We start from the raw sequence: 16,910 nt of genomic DNA, 5'->3' as shown, positions 1-16,910 counted from the left end.
CCTGAGTGTGCTCAAGGGTAGGAGGCAGAATCCCTGCCAAGGAAAGCGAAGTGCAGCCTGCACCAAAAGCATGGGACTCATCCATAACTTCTGTGGAGCTGGGGCTGCTGTGGACCCCCAGAGGGCTGGGGACAGCAGGCTGATGCTACCTCAGTCATGAGCGGCATCACTCTGGATCTCTAGGGAAGTCATCCAGGAAAAACCTTGAGGCACCATTAAGAACTGATAAGGATAAAAGAACCCAGATTCTGATCTAGAAACTAATTTCTGCAGAAATACTTTTTTCCTCGTTATGCCACAGATGCTGAGCATCAGCTCCTTACCCAAGAGGGTCCGGATGACATCACATCCTCCCCAAAGAGCGACACAGCCTCCCAAGTGAAGGGACAAAGATCATCTCAGCTGCACTGCACCAGCCCCAAGCGCAGACACCCCAGGAGAAGATGGACAGGTCTCCTGCCCTGCTCCTGCTGCTCGCTCTGGGACTCTGTGAGTACCGACACGGGGTTGTGCAGCCCCTCCACCGGGACGGGCAAGGAAAACCCTTCCACTGGATCCAATAAAATGTGATAAATAGTTAAGGGGGGGGAAATCAAACCAAAAGGGCTGGCTTTGAGGTGTGCTCAGTAGGTTTGGAAGGAAAGGTGGCATCACCTCAGCCGGCAAAGGGCAGCCGGAGGGGTGGCTGCAGCACCACCCTCCCTGGGAAGGGAGACTGCTCAAATGAGTGGCTCTGGAAGGGAGGGAGAAGGGCAGAAAAAAAGAGGTTTATAAGTTAAGAGTTTATAGGGAGCTTGTATAGCTTATCACTTTGGAGAAGCAGGGAAGGGGTAATGTCCCTGAGAAGGCACTGGAAGGGCAGCACCCACCGTAAAAGCCCGGGTGGCTGATTGCTGAGCACCCTCCTTGCACCAGCCCAGCAAGGACTCCAAGAAAACCTTCACATCATCCAGACAGCGCGGTCTTCCCTCTGCATTTGTACCTCCAGCCCATGGCCAGGGAGGGAAGTGTCCTCAGAGAACCCTTTTAGTCTTCCCAAGAGCTTCCAGCAAGGATTTCTCTCCTGCAGGCTGCCCTGGGATCCATGGCCAGTCACTTGAGATGAAGGTCAGGTCTCCCAAGGACATCACCCAGCTCCGTGTGGGACAGAGGCTGGAGCTGGAGGGGCAGACTGACAAGAACAGTGGCGCATTCTGGATCCACCAGGACAAGAGTGGGACCCTTCACTTCATCGTCTTCATCAGTTCCGTTTCCCGGACCACATTCAGCAGGGATCAGAGAACATCCCCTCGCTTTGAGGCGAGCAAACACAACTCGATCTATCTGCTGGTAGTGAAGTCTTTCACACCGCAGGACGAGGGGAACTATTTCTGCATGATGAATTTCAACCAGATGCTGTTCTTCAGCCCTGGCCAGCCTGCTTTCCTTCCAGGTCAGCAACACCTTCACCCAACCTCACTCAGCCCTGACAAAATGCCCAGCACCTCCTGCCCATGCCCTTTTTCACAGCTGTCTCTCCCACAAACCCCATTTCCCTCCTTGCTTGCCCAAGGCATCCTGTGACCAACCCACTCGTCCTCCTGCCAGAGGCTCCCTGCTTGCCACCTCTGTTCCTGGGACTGCTCCTGCCCAAAGGCAAAGATGACTGGGCAGACCCAGCATTGCCTCCCCATCCTCACTGCCCCATGCCACCCATGGCTCTGAAGGGAGAAGGCTAAAGCAAAGTCCACCACCACCACCCCCTACTTCCTCAGCACACACAGCTCCCAAAAGTACTGCCAGGCTCAGGGGCTCAGGCTTTCTGAGCATGGTGTCAGAAAGTGAGAAATAAGGAGGCTGCAGCTCCCTACTGGCTCTTGGGAGACCCTCCCTGGGGGAGTCCCCCTGAAAAACAGGCTCCATGAAGCTGTCCTGGAGCTGAACTCAGGAGCACCTGTGCCCTGGCAAGGTTAGGAGAGCAGAAGGGCAGGAAAGACCTGTTTTATTGTATTTCCCTACCTTCTGAATTAATCCATTTCACTTATAGTCACCACGACAGTGGCACCCACCACACGTGGACCCATCCCCAAGCGTGGCATAACTGAGGACTCCAACCCCAAGACTCCGGATCCAGGTAACCTGAATGGAGGGAGGGAGAGGGGAAGGGCTGGACTCTGCTCCACTAACACCAAGGGGGATCCTGCAGGCATTTTGGGATTGGGAGGGAGAGAGAAGATCCACAGAGCTTCTTTATCACAGATGCAAGGATTAAATTCCAGCATTTCATCCAACCTAATAAAGGCTAAAGATGATGTAAAAAGCACGAGCATGTCCCATGCCTGGGCACACCAGGAACAGGGGAGGGAGGGTAGAGCCTTGGGGGCTGGGGCTGCTTTTAGCCTCAGCAGGAGACGAGAAAACTTTTGCCCACATATTCTCCCTCAAGTCCCCAGGAGAATGACTGCACCAGAACTGGCCGTAACACCGGCCATGAGCACCTGGTGGACCTTTCCTCCTCTCTATTCCTGCAGACAGAAGAACGCAGGAAGATCTGGATTTCTCCTGTCACATCTTCATCTGGGTCCCCTTGGCAGGTGCCTGCCTCCTGCTCCTCATCGCCCTGGTGATCACCATCGTGCTGTGTCGACGTAAGGCTCACCACAACCCCCTCCAAATGCACCTCTGGCCTGAGACCACATCCCTGTCCCTCAGGGAGATAGATGGATGTTCTGGCTGCTTTGGGAGGCAGCAGATAACCAGAACACAGTCAATGCAAGAGAAGGACCACTGCTAAAATCAGTGTCTGTATTTTAATCCTCATCAGAAGGATTAAGATGAGAAAGAATTATCAACTTAGAATCATAGAGTCAGGAAATTATTTATGTTGGAAAAGACCTTCAAGGAAAAACCATACATTAGGAAGAGACAGTATTTACTCTATCAACTGTCTTGGCTCTACCAAATGGGTGTCTCAGAGGTTAAAGTCCCAGAGCCTGAAACATTCTGACCTAACTCGGTAAATATGCTCCAGTAAATGCTGAGAGTCCCATTAGCAGCTCAAGCTGGAACCAGATGAGAAACTTCATTACATTATGATCAGTGAAAAGACCTCAGCTATAGTCAATTTCAGCTTCAGACCAAGCCTCTGAGGACGGATTTTTACCTTGATCTGAAATTAATGGCTGGACATTTTATTTTGCTGCATCCACCCCAAAGGAACAACACAGAGGCTAAGATAGGGAACAGCATCATTAACTTAGGTGCATGCCATGTAGCCTCATTGCCATCACCTGCTGTAGAAATAATTGCTGCTGAGGGATTTTCAGCAATGTGCCAAAGTCACCAGAGACAGCAAATAGAAACAGTTCACCCTCAGTGTTCCCAGGCTGACCCTGCTGCTGCTACCCACCCTAAAGATGAATTCACGAGAATATTTAAGTGGATTACTGGGGTAACATGAGCTGCAGCACCATTCCCTGGCATGGATTTCCTCAAAAATAGGCTTGGTTTATCCATTGTTAGTCTTAAAGATATCAGCTTCTGGGGAACACCAGCCGTGCCTCACCGGAGTGGTTCTTTCCTGAGCTGGGACTTAGTACCTTTGAACTAAAACATTTTCTCTCTTTTTTTAGGAACCAGAAGACGAAGATGCAGGTGTAAGAGGTGAGTGACAGGCATTGGCATTTTTCTGTTCAACTTGGCAACATCTCACCCTCAAGAGATAAAGGAGGCTGGTGTCAAAAGGCAACCTAAAAATTCTTCATCTGATAGAAGGTGGTTGGGAGGGGCCTGAGTAATGACTTAAGGGCAAAAACAGAACAGAAGCTTCTCCTGTGCTCTGTTCTTGGTTTTGTTTGGGACTTTTTGTTTGTTTGGAGGTGGGTTTTTTTGTTTTCATCTATTAAGTAATTCAAATCACTGAGCTCCAACCCTGCAGCAGATATGAAACAGAAAGACAGGAGGTGCTTGTGGCAGCCCAAAAACTTTGTGCATCACCCACTTCTCATAATTATCCGTGTTTCTGTGCTCCCAATGCACCACTCCCAACTTCAGCCTGAGGGGGACTGTATTTCATCCCTTCCCATCCCCAGAACAGTTCTGTGATTTCATCACTACACATTCAGATGTCCCCATGGATTACATGCGAGTTCCTGGATCCCAAATCCCCCTCTGCACCATTTTGGACCAACAGCACCATGGCTTCCTGCCTCTGTTTCCCGAACAGGCACCAAGGAACAGTAGCAGAGAGGCTGCTGCAGCCTGGCATGACTCTCCTGAGAAACACTGGTGCAGACAGCAATAGATTGAGGGGTAACCCAGTTTCTAGGGCACACAGGAACCTTTTCTTTATGCTTTCCCTCCTGCCTCCCAGCCCACCCCTCACCCTGAGTCACCAGGAAAACAAGATCAGCATGAGAATTGCAATTCCTCATTTTGGAAGAGGAAATGCCTTTGCTCACACACATTTTGCTTCTGCAGATTGACCTCCCTGCAGCTGGTTTCTCACCTCTCCTGCTCTGCAGGAAACCACTTCTACACTTTTGCAAGCCTTGTGCACCCTGGGGCTTGTGGCAAGAGAGACACCGAGAAATCCCCACTACTGCTCAAGGGCAGCCAGGGCTGGGCTGGTGCTTGGAACAGCTGGGTTGCCAAGAAACTTTGGAACAGCACGTTCACACCTCTGAAGCCTCATTCTTTGCCAGTTAAAGCATCTTTTAAATCAGATAAATTCCTGGTCCTTGTTATACATCCATGGTTTCACAGTAACAAAGGAAATTGTTGTTTACTTCTCCAAATTAATACAATCATTCAGAAAGAACCTCTCTCCCCACCATTAGCAGAAAATGGATCCCTACAAATTTATTTTTCTTTTAAAGGCAGGTTGTATTTTTTTTTTACCTGTCTGTGAAAGGGAACAGACTGTCATTTTCACAGGGGATATTTATTACACCCAGCACCCTCCTGATCCTCGCCTGCCTTTCCAGGCGAGAAATGATAAGGAAGAGTTCTCTGTGCAGCCTTGTTTAGGACTGTGTTTGCATTCTTCATTTATCTCAACCCCTGTTGCCAGCTCTGTGCAGGGATGATCTGTCTCTGTGGGGAGAAAAACACCCTGCAGAGCTCTCCAGTGTTGCCCTGATGCAGTGGTCATTAGACAGGGGTGTCAGGAAATCACCTCCTCAGGATGGCTCTCCTGCAGCAGCCCTAACTTGACAGAGCTGTGCCTTTAGCTATTGTAGCACATTTCAGTTTTTGTTTAGAGACGAAATTCCTGCTGCTCTGAGCAGCTCCTGCTTTGTGAAAGGAAGCTCTTTGGAAGTTCACAGTGTAATTCACTCCATTAAGGAGCACCCCAGGATCTGGCCTGCAATCCTTGCTGGCAGCAGCAGGATTCATTTTCCACCACCAATTAATCTGCCCTGAAAATGGGTGCCAAATCCCCAACTCATTAGATCAGCATAAAACTCTCCGTCGATGGACACCAGTCATTTCTATAATTCCGTGTGCACGTTGACTCTCTGGAAAGCCTCCTTTCAAACTTCTCTGTAGGCAACACGTTCCAACAAGAAAAACTCTCTCTGAATTGATAACACCTTGTCTAACTCAAAAAAAACCCTGCAAACCCTGAGCTCTTCTTTCTTCATTTCTTTCTGAATGTGGAGAAAGGTATAATGACAGGGCAGGAGAATGCAGAAGTCAGAGGTAAATTTTAAAAGCCCACTTTACTTTTTAATTGATAAAAGAATTGACCATCAGTGTATGTTGAGAATATCCTTCTGGTGCCTGTCACTACTGGAAATGGTGGCAGATCTTTCCCTTGCACAAAGATGATTTAGGGACACTTTGTAGCCTCCTCTTGGAGGTCCCTGGCTACAGCCCAAGGCTCAAGGAGCCTTAATTGCCTTTTTGCTCCTGTCCCATCTGAGTAAACCAAACCCTCTTCTCTCTCCAGACCTGCAAACGGGAAGCCCCCCACAAAACCCAGGACCCCAAACTAACACAAATCAGCATCTGCACCTTCTGGCTTCTGGATCTTCTCCCGGGAGCTATCAGCACAGAAATCCACCTCCTACGTTATCCACAATGTGACTGCACCTCACCCACTCTGCCAGATTTGAAGAGACAAGATCTTGGGAGCACAGGCACACAGACAAGCAGCAGCACTTCCCTGTGAACCACAGGGGAAAGCACAGCTCCTTCCAAACCCTGAGCTTCTCCTGTCAATGCCCAAGGCCAGAGGCCGTCTCTCTTCCCAGTGACGGGGTTCAGGCACAACAGCCAGGCCAATCCTGATGCTGATGTGCCTCAGTGAGAAGCTGATGAGAAATAAGGACTTGAGCTGGACCTCTGCTCAAGGCTGTGAGCAATTTCCTCCCAAAATGCAGCCAAAGGTGGAATTTGCTACACGATGCCTTACAAATTATTATCCTCACTCAACACATCCTCTTGTTGTGGTACCCTCTCTCCTGGGGTTTCTATTGTTTCATGTAATGGAATATTAGACTGCACTGAGAAGCTAAATATGGATTAAAGGGCCTTATTTTGGAGGTTTTTACAGGGGGCTAAGGTTCACTGTTCACCTCATACTAGCCTGGTTCTGCTGCTACCCCCAACCCACCTATCTCTGCAGGAGTTTGGCCCCAGCAAGGAAAGTGGGATTTGCTTTCTTTCTGAGGGAAATGGCTGAGGGATCAAAATAAAAAAATCTTTGTCACTTGTTTTGGTTGAACAGCACATTTAACATGTTGATTTTTTGAGGACAGGCTACTGCAAGTTCTGTTACAGGCTACTGCAAGTTCTGTTTTTTCAGCTCTATATTTCATGTAAATATTTCCTTAGTACACTTGCAATTCAAGAACTGAGACAAAAAATAAAATTATTCTAGTCAGATTCATGACCATTATTGCTTTCTTTCTTCAGTTCCTAGTCTCACAAAAGCTAAAATCCTTCAGGAAGATAATAAAGAAGTGTTTGAGAAAGTGTTGGGTAACAGAAAAGCCAGTGATTTATACACCCTCTTGAGCTTTAGGATGGCAGACTCCAGCTTCCAGCTTACCACAGCCTAAAATCATCTAAAGGTATCTTCCCAGGGATTTGCTGATGGGCTCAGTAACACTCCCACATCCCAGGAAGCTGCCATGAAAGTGCCTGAGATAAAGAGTCTGCGGGTACTCTGGAATTCCTGTCACGGGGATGATAAAAACCTGGCAAAACAAGGAGTGGAAGAAACCCTTTGATAATCTCCTCCTCTGTAAAGAAGATAGGAAGGAGAGAAAATCAGAGAAAAACAAAGTTCTTACCAACTTACTTGTTTGTAAGAATTTTTAAAGAAATACAAAATAATTTGGGACTAGATGAGTGTATCTGAGCAATAGCAGGCAAATACTGAATGACAACTACATGGCTCTACATACACTATGAAGAAAAAATTAACAGAAAAGCCTCAAAATTTGGGATATAAGAACAATTTAATTGTTGGGTGGTCTCTTACTGAATCAGTGAGCTAAAAGTTTACCTTAAAAAGCTATAGGTTTTGCCTCACTATTCTCAGTCACTCTATCCACTTTTTCACATTACACATCACACCGCGTTCCTGCAGCCCAGGCAGAAGGGCAATGTGCTCCTTCTGCTCTGGTGCTGATCCCCACACAGAAATCTTCTTCAAGCAGATGAAGAAATAGAAGCAGGATCTGTTTGCTTTGAGGGTTTTATTTGTTTCAGAGGGGGTTTTTTGTTGTTTGTTATTTCAGAACACACCTGATCACTTTCAAGCCCAGTGCCAAATTCAGGAGGCTCTGGGATGGCTCCTGCCTCCCTCAACACATCCTCACACTGATCCTCCAACCCACACTCTGCAGGCCACAGTTCACACAGCACCAGTGACCCTCACACATCTCAGCAGCCCAGCAACAGCTTTCCCCACTCACCAACACACTCTGATGCCCAGTAATATAAACACAGTTCCTAAACCATTTTCCATAACTCAGTAGCAGCACATAAGCTCTCAGTAGCAGCACAAATAGCAATGGCATCAAAGCCAGGGGCACCTGGATTCTGACAGACCCAGGAAACAAGAGGCTTCCTGGGAAAGGGTTAATTAAAAAAAAAACAAACAAAAAAACCCAAACAAAAACCTTACACAGAAAGATAATCAACAGGAAAGCCTGTGTGTGCAAAGTTCCAGGAAACATCACTCGTCCCCCTGTGCCAGTGGTCACCCAGAGACAGCAGCAAGGGCTCTCCACTGGAGCACTCAAGGGGGTTTGGGGCAGGACAGAAGCAACCTGTGGTGAGACAAAAGAACCACAAGTAGGTAAAACAATAAGCAAATTACAAATTCTGGACTAGACACTAATTTCTTCAGAAATTCTTTTTTCCCTCAACGTTTTGCCACAGATGCCAAGCATTGTCACTTTACCCAAGAGGGTCCTGATGACATCACATGCTCCCCAAAGAACGGCACACCCTCCCAAACCAAGTGACAAAGATCATCTCAGCTGTGCTGCACTGTCTCCAAGGGCAGACGCCCCAGGACAAGATGGCCTGGTCATCTCATGCTCTGAGTAGCAGCACCAATATCAAGGGCATTAAACTCAGCAGCACCTGGTTTCTGACAGACCAAGGAAAATAAGGAGCTTCTCTGCAAAGGTGTAATAAAAAAAGAAGAGCAATCAACAGGAAAGTAAAGAAGAAAGAAATAAATCAAACATCAGCCCAGCCCCTTGCACTCTGGTGAAATGTTTCTTTCCGTGCATGAAAAGGTCCAGGAAGCATCACCCATCCCCATGTGCAAGTGGTCACCTCGAGGCAGCAGCAAGGGCCCTCTCTGGTGAAGCATAGAAGGGTATTTTTGAAGAGCAGAAGACCCTGTGGTGAAAGAAGAGAACCACAAGTTTTGAAAACAAAGAGAAAGCAAAACACTTGTGCAAGGGGCAGTCTCAACAGGTTCCAGCTCCTAGACCAACTACCTTGTATGAAAAGGCTTTTGCTGAGCAATAGCAAAGAAGAACTGAACAAAGAAGAAGTGCAACAAGAACAATAGAGAAATACCTGTCTGTGTGCCAGAAACCTGTGCTTGGAGACAAACCACACCTGTGGATCTACACCATGAAGCACCTGTGTCACTGTGGGCTCTGCCATGCACATGGGACTCCATGAATGTGCTCAAGAGAAAGAGGCAGAATCCCTGCCAAGAAAAGCATTCTAGGGCCCGCACCAAAGGATGGGACTGGTCTGTATCTTCTGCACAGAATCTGTGAGGAGGGAACAGCAGGCTGTGGTGCCTGATCCTACTTCAGCCATGAGCAGCATCACTCTGGATCTCTATGAAAGTCATCCAGGAAAAATCCTTGAGGCGCTTCTAAGAAATGATGAGGTTAAAGGAACCCAAATTTTGGACTTGAACTGAATGTGTCCTGATGGTGGGGTCCGGATGACATCACATCCTCCCCAAAGAGCGACACAGCCTCCCAAGTGAAGGGACAAAGATCATCTCAGCTGCACTGCACCAGCCCCAAGCGCAGACACCCCAGGAGAAGATGGACAGGTCTCCTGCCCTGCTCCTGCTGCTCGCTCTGGGACTCTGTGAGTACCAACACGGGGTTGTGCAGCCCCTCCACCGGGACGGGCAAGGAAAACCCTTCTATCAAATTCAAGACATAGGACTAACTAGTTAAAGGGGAGGCAAAAATCAAACCAGAAAGGCTGGCTTTGAGGTGTGCTCAGTAATTGTGGGGGGAGAGGCAGAATCACCTCAGCCGGCAAAGGGCAGCCGGAGGGGTGGCTGCAGCACCACCCTCCCTGGGAAGGGAGACTGCTCAAATGAGTGGCTCTGGAAGGGAGGGAGAAGGGCAGAAAAAAGAGGTTTATAAGTTAAGAGTTTATAGGGAGCTTGTATAGCTTATCACTTTGGAGAAGCAGGGAAGGGGTAATGTCCCTGAGAAGGCACTGGAAGGGCAGCACCCACCGTAAAAGCCCGGGTGGCTGATTGCTGAGCACCCTCCTTGCACCAGCCCAGCAAGGACTCCAAGAAAACCTTCACATCATCCAGACAGCGCGGTCTTCCCTCTGCATTTGTAACTCCAGCCCATGGCCAGGGAGGGAAGTGTCCTCAGAGAACCCTTTTAGTCTTCCCAAGAGCTTCCAGCAAGGATTTCTCTCCTGCAGGCTGCCCTGGGATCCATGGCCAGTCACTTGAGATGAAGGTCAGGTCTCCCAAGGACATCACCCAGCTCCGTGTGGGACAGAGGCTGGAGCTGGAGGGGCAGACTGACAAGAACAGTGGCGCATTCTGGATCCACCAGGACAAGAGTGGGACCCTTCACTTCATCGTCTTCATCAGTTCCGTTTCCCGGACCACATTCAGCAGGGATCAGAGAACATCCCCTCGCTTTGAGGCGAGCAAACACAACTCGATCTATCTGCTGGTAGTGAAGTCTTTCACACCGCAGGACGAGGGGAACTATTTCTGCATGATGAATTTCAACCAGATGCTGTTCTTCAGCCCTGGCCAGCCTGCTTTCCTTCCAGGTCAGCAACACCTTCACCCAACCTCACTCAGCCCTGACAAAATGCCCAGCACCTCCTGCCCATGCCCTTTTTCACAGCTGTCTCTCCCACAAACCCCATTTCCCTCCTTGCTTGCCCAAGGCATCCTGTGACCAACCCACTCGTCCTCCTGCCAGAGGCTCCCTGCTTGCCACCTCTGTTCCTGGGACTGCTCCTGCCCAAAGGCAAAGATGACTGGGCAGACCCAGCATTGCCTCCCCATCCTCACTTCCCCATGCCACCCATGGCTCTGAAGGGAGAAGGCTAAAGCAAAGTCCACCACCCCCTGCTTCCTCAGCTCACACAGCTCCCAAAAGTACTGCCAGGCTCAGGGGCTCAGGCTTTCTGAGCATGGTGTCAGAAAGTGAGAAATAAGGAGGCTGCAGCTCCCTACTGGCTCTTGGGAGACCCTCCCTGGGGGACACCCCATCCAAATGGGCTCTATGTAAAGTTCCCCCCAGCTGAGCCCTTTGCTGTGCACAGGAACAGCAGTGCCCGGGTAGGAGAGAAGAAAGGCAGGAGAGTTACTTCACTGTATTTCCCTTTTACATTCTGAATTCATCCCTTTCACTTATAGTCACCACCACTGTACCAGCAGCCACCACACCAGGACCCACCACACCAGGATACACCACCCAGTGCGGCATCACTGAAAAGGATTCCTGCCAGAAGACATCAGATCCAGGTAGCCTGGATGCAGGGAGGGAAAGGGAAGAGCTGGATTCTCATCACTGATAACAAGGGGCATCCTGCAGATATTTTGGGTTGGGGGAAGAGTGAAAATCCATACAGCTTTAGCAGAATAGGAAGGATTAAATTCCAGTGTTTCATCCCCCATAGGAAAGGCTAAGGATGATGTAAAAAGCATGAGCACATCCCATGCCTGGGCACACCAGAAACAGGGTGCAAGAGGGTAGGACCTTGGGGTCCAGGGCTGCTTTTAGCCTCATCAGAGGACACAGAAGAGCTTTTGGCCAAGTGTCCTTCCTCCAATGCCCAAGAAAACACTGACAGGAGTAGAACATCTCTGCAGGCCCAGGGGAAGCTCTCTGCCTCAGGCACGCCAGGCAGGGCCCTGGGCAGCTCCCTTGGCTCCACCAGAACTGGCAGTAACACCAGCTGTGAGCACCCAGTGGACCTTCCCTCTTCTCTATTCCTGCAGACAGAAGAATGCAGGAAGATCTGGAGTACTTCTGTCTCATCTTCCTCTGGGTCCCCTTGGCAGGCCTCTGTCTCCTGCTTCTCCAGCTGCTGGCCACCACCATCGTGCTGTGTCGACATAAGGCTCACCACAACCCCCTCTAGGTTCATCTCTGGCCTGAAACCACATCCCTGTCCCTCAGGAAGATAGATGGATGTTCTGGCTGCTTTGCAAGGCATGGGATAAACAGGTCAATGCAAGAGAAGGATCCCTGTTATCATCACTGCCTGGTATCTTCCAAAAAATCATCTCCACACTTCCAGAGTGACCTTCCCCTCCCACTCCAGCTCTTTCCAAAGATTTTATACAAATGAGGTGCAACAATCTGACTGCAGCATCAGAGCTTCTTTCCCAACAAAAGGCCACACATTATGAATGGGAAGCTTTGCCTTGAAAAAGTATTTTCTCTATTCAGTGTCGTTGAATGTGACAGGTGACACACACCAAAATTAAATGTATAAACATTGAACAGAAAGCCGTTCAGAAAACTGAGTGAAAGCATTTTTCTGGATTTCAATCCCTGTAAGTTTTGTTATTCTTCCTAATTAAATTACTATGTCATGACCCAGAGATTAATTTATTGCCTGCTGTAGTGCTTGGGAGCCTACAGGACAATCATGTGGGGAGAAGCAGGACATAGGTATTTAAATTCAAAAAAGCATTTCAATAAGATGAACACATGCACAACAAAGTCCTCACTACTGCATTGAATCCTACTGTAGGATAAACAGAGAGAAATAAAACCCCAAGCAATAAAAAAGACCTATATTTGGGCATTAACTGATGTTACTAACAGCGATGCTCCACCATGCAGTGCTGCACTAAGACCCCAGTCCTGAAGCAATATTGATCCAGGCAAGTTCTTCTTGCAGTGAAGAACTGGAAGTAGGAAATCTTTGGATTTGGTTTTTTTGGTCATTTTGTAGGGCTTGCTTGTTAGTGCTTTTTCTGCAATCTTTCATTTGCACAGGAAATCAACGTCCAGAAAAAGAATTGCAACACTGACAGTGGTAATTACCCCCCTGAACACAGCTCCAAATCCACTGCACAGTGGAATCTTCCCATTTTGGACCTCTAGTACCACTGTAACAGACATAATGAGTTAGCATAAGCCTATAAGAGAAGGGAGTAGAAAAGCAGATCCAGCTCTCCAGCTGTGGGTTTTCTGTGAGATCCTACACATTCATGGACTGCTGCCCATCCCAAGATACCTGGGGGTAAAACTCGTCCTTTTGTCTCTTCTTACATGAGGTTTTCTATCACTGAGCTCCTTAAATTTTAGTATGTTTTACAAATATACCCAATACGCTGCACTGAACTGCTCTGATTCCACCTTTGCTGCAAAAGCAGCACAATCCTCTTTGCAGAAGGTCAGAAGGCTGAGGGGGCCAGAACAGCTTGGAGCAAGCACTAAAACCCTTTTGTAGTCACTGCCCCAGTTTCTCCCTGAATACCCCAAAAATTACCAACTTCACCACGGAAGCCTCCAGCAGAGGCAGTGACCCAGCACAGCTCTCCAAAGCAACACTGACTTTGCTTTGCAAGCTCTTCATTCCTCGTTGATCAGCTCACGTTCCAGCACAGCTCAGCTTCACCCAGCACTGCACCTTGGATCTAAACCTATGGCTCAAAAGAGCCTCTGATGTTTTCCATTGACAGGTGGAGCTGAGGAACAATATTCTTTATAATCCACTTACAATCTGGATTTTCTTTAGAAGACCTTTGCACCCCTACTAATAAGGTACCAGTAGAAGGCAAAACCAAAACCACATCTTTTGTACTAAAATGTTAAGAAGCAATTGCAAATATAAGTGCAGCAGTGAGAAGGGAAAGTCCCAAGAGCAACTCCAGCCCTGCATGCATACACCTCTAGCAAATCATGCAAGTTCAGAGCAGACTGGATGGGTTTGTGGTCGAGTGGCAATGTCTGGCCAAGGAGCCTGGACTGCTGCTTGCACTAATAAAAAGAGGAGGACTGGCTGCACTGGAGTCCAGAGAAGCAGCTCAAGGGTGCTTGCTTGTGCATGCAGGAAGCTGCTGTTGGACAGGCCCTAGACACCAGACAGCTTTTTGCTTACAGCATATGGAAGAAGTTCTAGTTCCACAAAAAGGAGACTGAGCAGGGTGCAGAGGCAAAGGCTGGAAGCTGCTACAGGCTGACACAAAGCAAACTGGAGCCTGGCATAAAGAATGACTTTGAAAGAGGAGCAGAAGGAATACATTTGTTCAGAGCTTGATGGTTACCTAATTGCACACTTGCTCTATACTAATAATGGAGTAGCTCAAAACTCTCAGAATCTGATGGGCTAAAGACAAACAACCCAGGAGTTAACACTTAATGGTGGGGAGAGCAAGAGCTGTTGCACAACCTAACCACAACCTCAACTAATAAAGGAAAAAAGAGTACAAGATGGTCACTGAAAGCCTATGAAGACGAGGCAGGCATCAGATGCCCCCAAAACAGAGCATCCAGAATTTGTTGATAAACCCCTGGTTCTACCCCATCCACAGCTTCACTTACTCAGTGAACTTTTCTGAGTGAGCACGGATTTTGATAAATAAGCTCCAGATACATAATACAGCCAAGATGACCCCACCAGAGCCAGTAACTGGACTGGTCAGTTAAAGTCACTGTGTCTGTTCAAGCCTGTATTTGACAGATGACCTCCACAGGGAAGGCACCTAAACTCCACCCAGACTCCTCAGACTAATTCTGTGGTGCATTTTGTGCAAGTGCTTGGAACCATACCCTTGGTGCTGTTTCTGAAGCATTCAACACAGAAAAGCAGATTTAGGCAAGGAAAAAAGTACAAAAAGCCCGTGGAAGAACAGTAAATAGGCAGTGAAACACAACCTTCCTGTAAGTAGGTTTCTTTCTTCTGATTCATCTGACATCAAATCTGTTTGACATGCAGGATCAGCACAACCTATCCATTCTGATCATTGCTGATTCCCATCCTGATCTGTGCTGAATAAATTGACTACATGTAAATTTTTGTCATGGGAGATCAATCACATCTGTTTGTGTTCCACATTCCTGGAAACCTCCCAGGCAACTTAGAAACCTTGCAAAATACTGAATTTACTCTCAGTTCTGAGGGGAAAAAACTGTCAGTCAAAATAGCTATGTTCATATATTTATTTCCTCTCCCCCCAGGCAAATGTCTCATGGATAATGTTCAAGACTTGAATGGAGCATTCAAGGTGCATTATTTGCACCTTCCCCATCCCCTTGTTTCTTAAGCAAAGTAAAGGAAAAGTTACAGCCATAACCTGACAGTAAGAAGGAGGAAACCAAGAGCAGCGCCACCAGGTCTGAAAATAAACACAAGGCAGAGGAAATGCAGGAGAAAAGGGGATCTCCTTTTTACAACTGCTGAACTCAGGGAAGGTTTGCTCACTGCAGCCCAGGTCACAGCACCCACCAGCTTCTGAGTCTGCAGCAAAGCACCAAGTCTCTCTGCCAGTCTGCACTGCTGTTCTACAACACCCTCCAGAAAGTGAGAAGTTCTGAAGTGGAATAGGAACTGGATACTTCCAGGGCTTTTGCATTTGAATACATAGATACAGCTGTCCTGTAAAAATTAGTTCAAGTTAATGTGATCCAAAACACCAGTTCCTACATATAGGCCCAGCAGGACTCAGTAAGAGCTTATAAGAGGCCGTAAACAACTCCAGTTTCCGTATTTCTCTGCAGGACTGCCAATTTAATGCAAACTTGAAGTCACAGAGAAAGATTAAGTCACTCTCATCTCACATATATATATTTTTGTAAAGCACTCTTCCTTTTTACATACTAACACTTGAATTAAATTCAGAGTAGTGATGTAACACCACATTACAGTGTTACTACAAATCATTGCTGCCACTTTTATTTTTTTCTCTGGTTCTCAAAGCTTCTTTTCCTATTTCTCTTATTCACAAAAGGAAAATAGTAAGAACTGGGATGTATTAAAGAGCATTATATCCCTCCCTGCCCAAGAGACAAATCAATCTCCGAAGTGATAAGCACAGAAAGAAAAACTGTATCTTGCAGTGGGCAAACAAACCTTGCAAGGAAAATCTAACCCAAACTTACTGCCTTTAACTTGGCAAGTTGGCTCCGAGTGGTCACTCCAACCTTGAATTTTAGCAGCAGCCATCCTGTAAAGTGTCAAGAAGAAAGATTCAAAGCAACAGGATGGAGACAGGTCTAAGCTACCAGGGATCAGAAGCTCTGACTCATTACTGGTAACACACAGCATCCACTTCAGTTTCTCCACAAAATTAACCTGACAGAAAGAAGACTGAAATCAATACAGTGTTTCCACTGAGGAACACTGATTTTAGGAGGGAAGATTGTTAGTTCATCCATGTCTAGTTGCAATGTGCAGTGCTGAGGTCACAGCAGGAAAAGACTTAATTAAGAAATACTTCAGAGAGCAGCTGCACATCGAGAGTACTAACAGGAGGTGAGGACATGAACTTTGTGTTAATGACAGCCAAAAAGGAACAAAACCTTTGAAGCTTAAAAAGGCTATGTACTAATTCACTTTCTACTCTTTTTAAGTTTTGATAATGCTATATAACACAAGTCAGACTCAAAACCCCACAAGAACACATCACAATACATTTCCTATTTAAGGCATTTACAAAAATTAAAACTCGAGTCTATTAATAGACATTGAACTAACACTACAAATAAGCTGCTGCTACAAAAAAAACCAAGTTTATAAACATCCATTCCTTTTGGAGCACCCAGAAGTTAAACTTGATATAAGCATGGTCAAAAAATTCTTGGCTTGATGCCCATCCACACCACTAACCAGTGCACTTGCTGCCACAGAGCTGCTGTTCTGACACAGTTTGCAAAGAGGAGAAGCATCAGCCAAGAATTTTTTGACCATGCTTATATCAAGTCCTGTACAGTCCAAGGAGTGACACAGTGATCTGGATACAGATACAAACATGCTGAATGTCTTTACTCCCATCCTGCAGCACTAAAAAACTCTTGGGGCACACAGGGCTAGTTTAGGGACTAGTTAAAGGCTTCACAACCCGGTCCAAAAGTGTAATGGAGACAGATCTCAGATACCACTGTAGCTTCAACATCCAACACTTTTTTTACTGTGGATACTCCCACCCCCTGTTAGGGACAATGCACATCAGGTGCCAACAATATTTTAAGTACGAAAACCACAGG

At 47.2% G+C, this 16,910-nt stretch overlaps 2 protein-coding genes across 2 annotated transcripts; both read left to right on the top strand.

Annotated features, from left to right (window-relative positions):
• The first annotated feature begins 232 nt into the window (after nucleotides 1-232).
• On the top strand, nucleotides 233-8,119 carry LOC103611205 (T-cell surface glycoprotein CD8 alpha chain). Its single transcript, XM_008628687.2, has 6 exons — nucleotides 233-489; nucleotides 1,070-1,432; nucleotides 2,027-2,113; nucleotides 2,511-2,627; nucleotides 3,612-3,642; nucleotides 5,933-8,119. The coding sequence occupies exons 1-6, from the start codon at nucleotides 444-446 to the stop codon at nucleotides 5,976-5,978; spliced, it is 690 nt and encodes a 229-aa protein (XP_008626909.1). The 5' UTR covers nucleotides 233-443; the 3' UTR covers nucleotides 5,979-8,119.
• A 1,297-nt stretch (nucleotides 8,120-9,416) lies between these two features.
• On the top strand, nucleotides 9,417-14,418 carry LOC103611204 (T-cell surface glycoprotein CD8 alpha chain). Its single transcript, XM_017727539.1, has 3 exons — nucleotides 9,417-9,564; nucleotides 10,147-10,636; nucleotides 11,661-14,418. The coding sequence occupies exons 1-3, from the start codon at nucleotides 9,519-9,521 to the stop codon at nucleotides 11,830-11,832; spliced, it is 708 nt and encodes a 235-aa protein (XP_017583028.1). The 5' UTR covers nucleotides 9,417-9,518; the 3' UTR covers nucleotides 11,833-14,418.
• Nucleotides 14,419-16,910: the final 2,492 nt, after the last annotated feature.

The sequence above is a fragment of the Corvus brachyrhynchos genome, unplaced genomic scaffold, assembly GCF_000691975.1.
Source record: "Corvus brachyrhynchos isolate BGI_N302 unplaced genomic scaffold, ASM69197v1 scaffold80, whole genome shotgun sequence".
Taxonomy (NCBI): Eukaryota; Metazoa; Chordata; class Aves; order Passeriformes; family Corvidae; genus Corvus; species Corvus brachyrhynchos.
The sequence above is the reverse complement of the archived record's forward strand: the minus strand, read 5'-3'. Positions and strand labels throughout refer to the sequence as shown.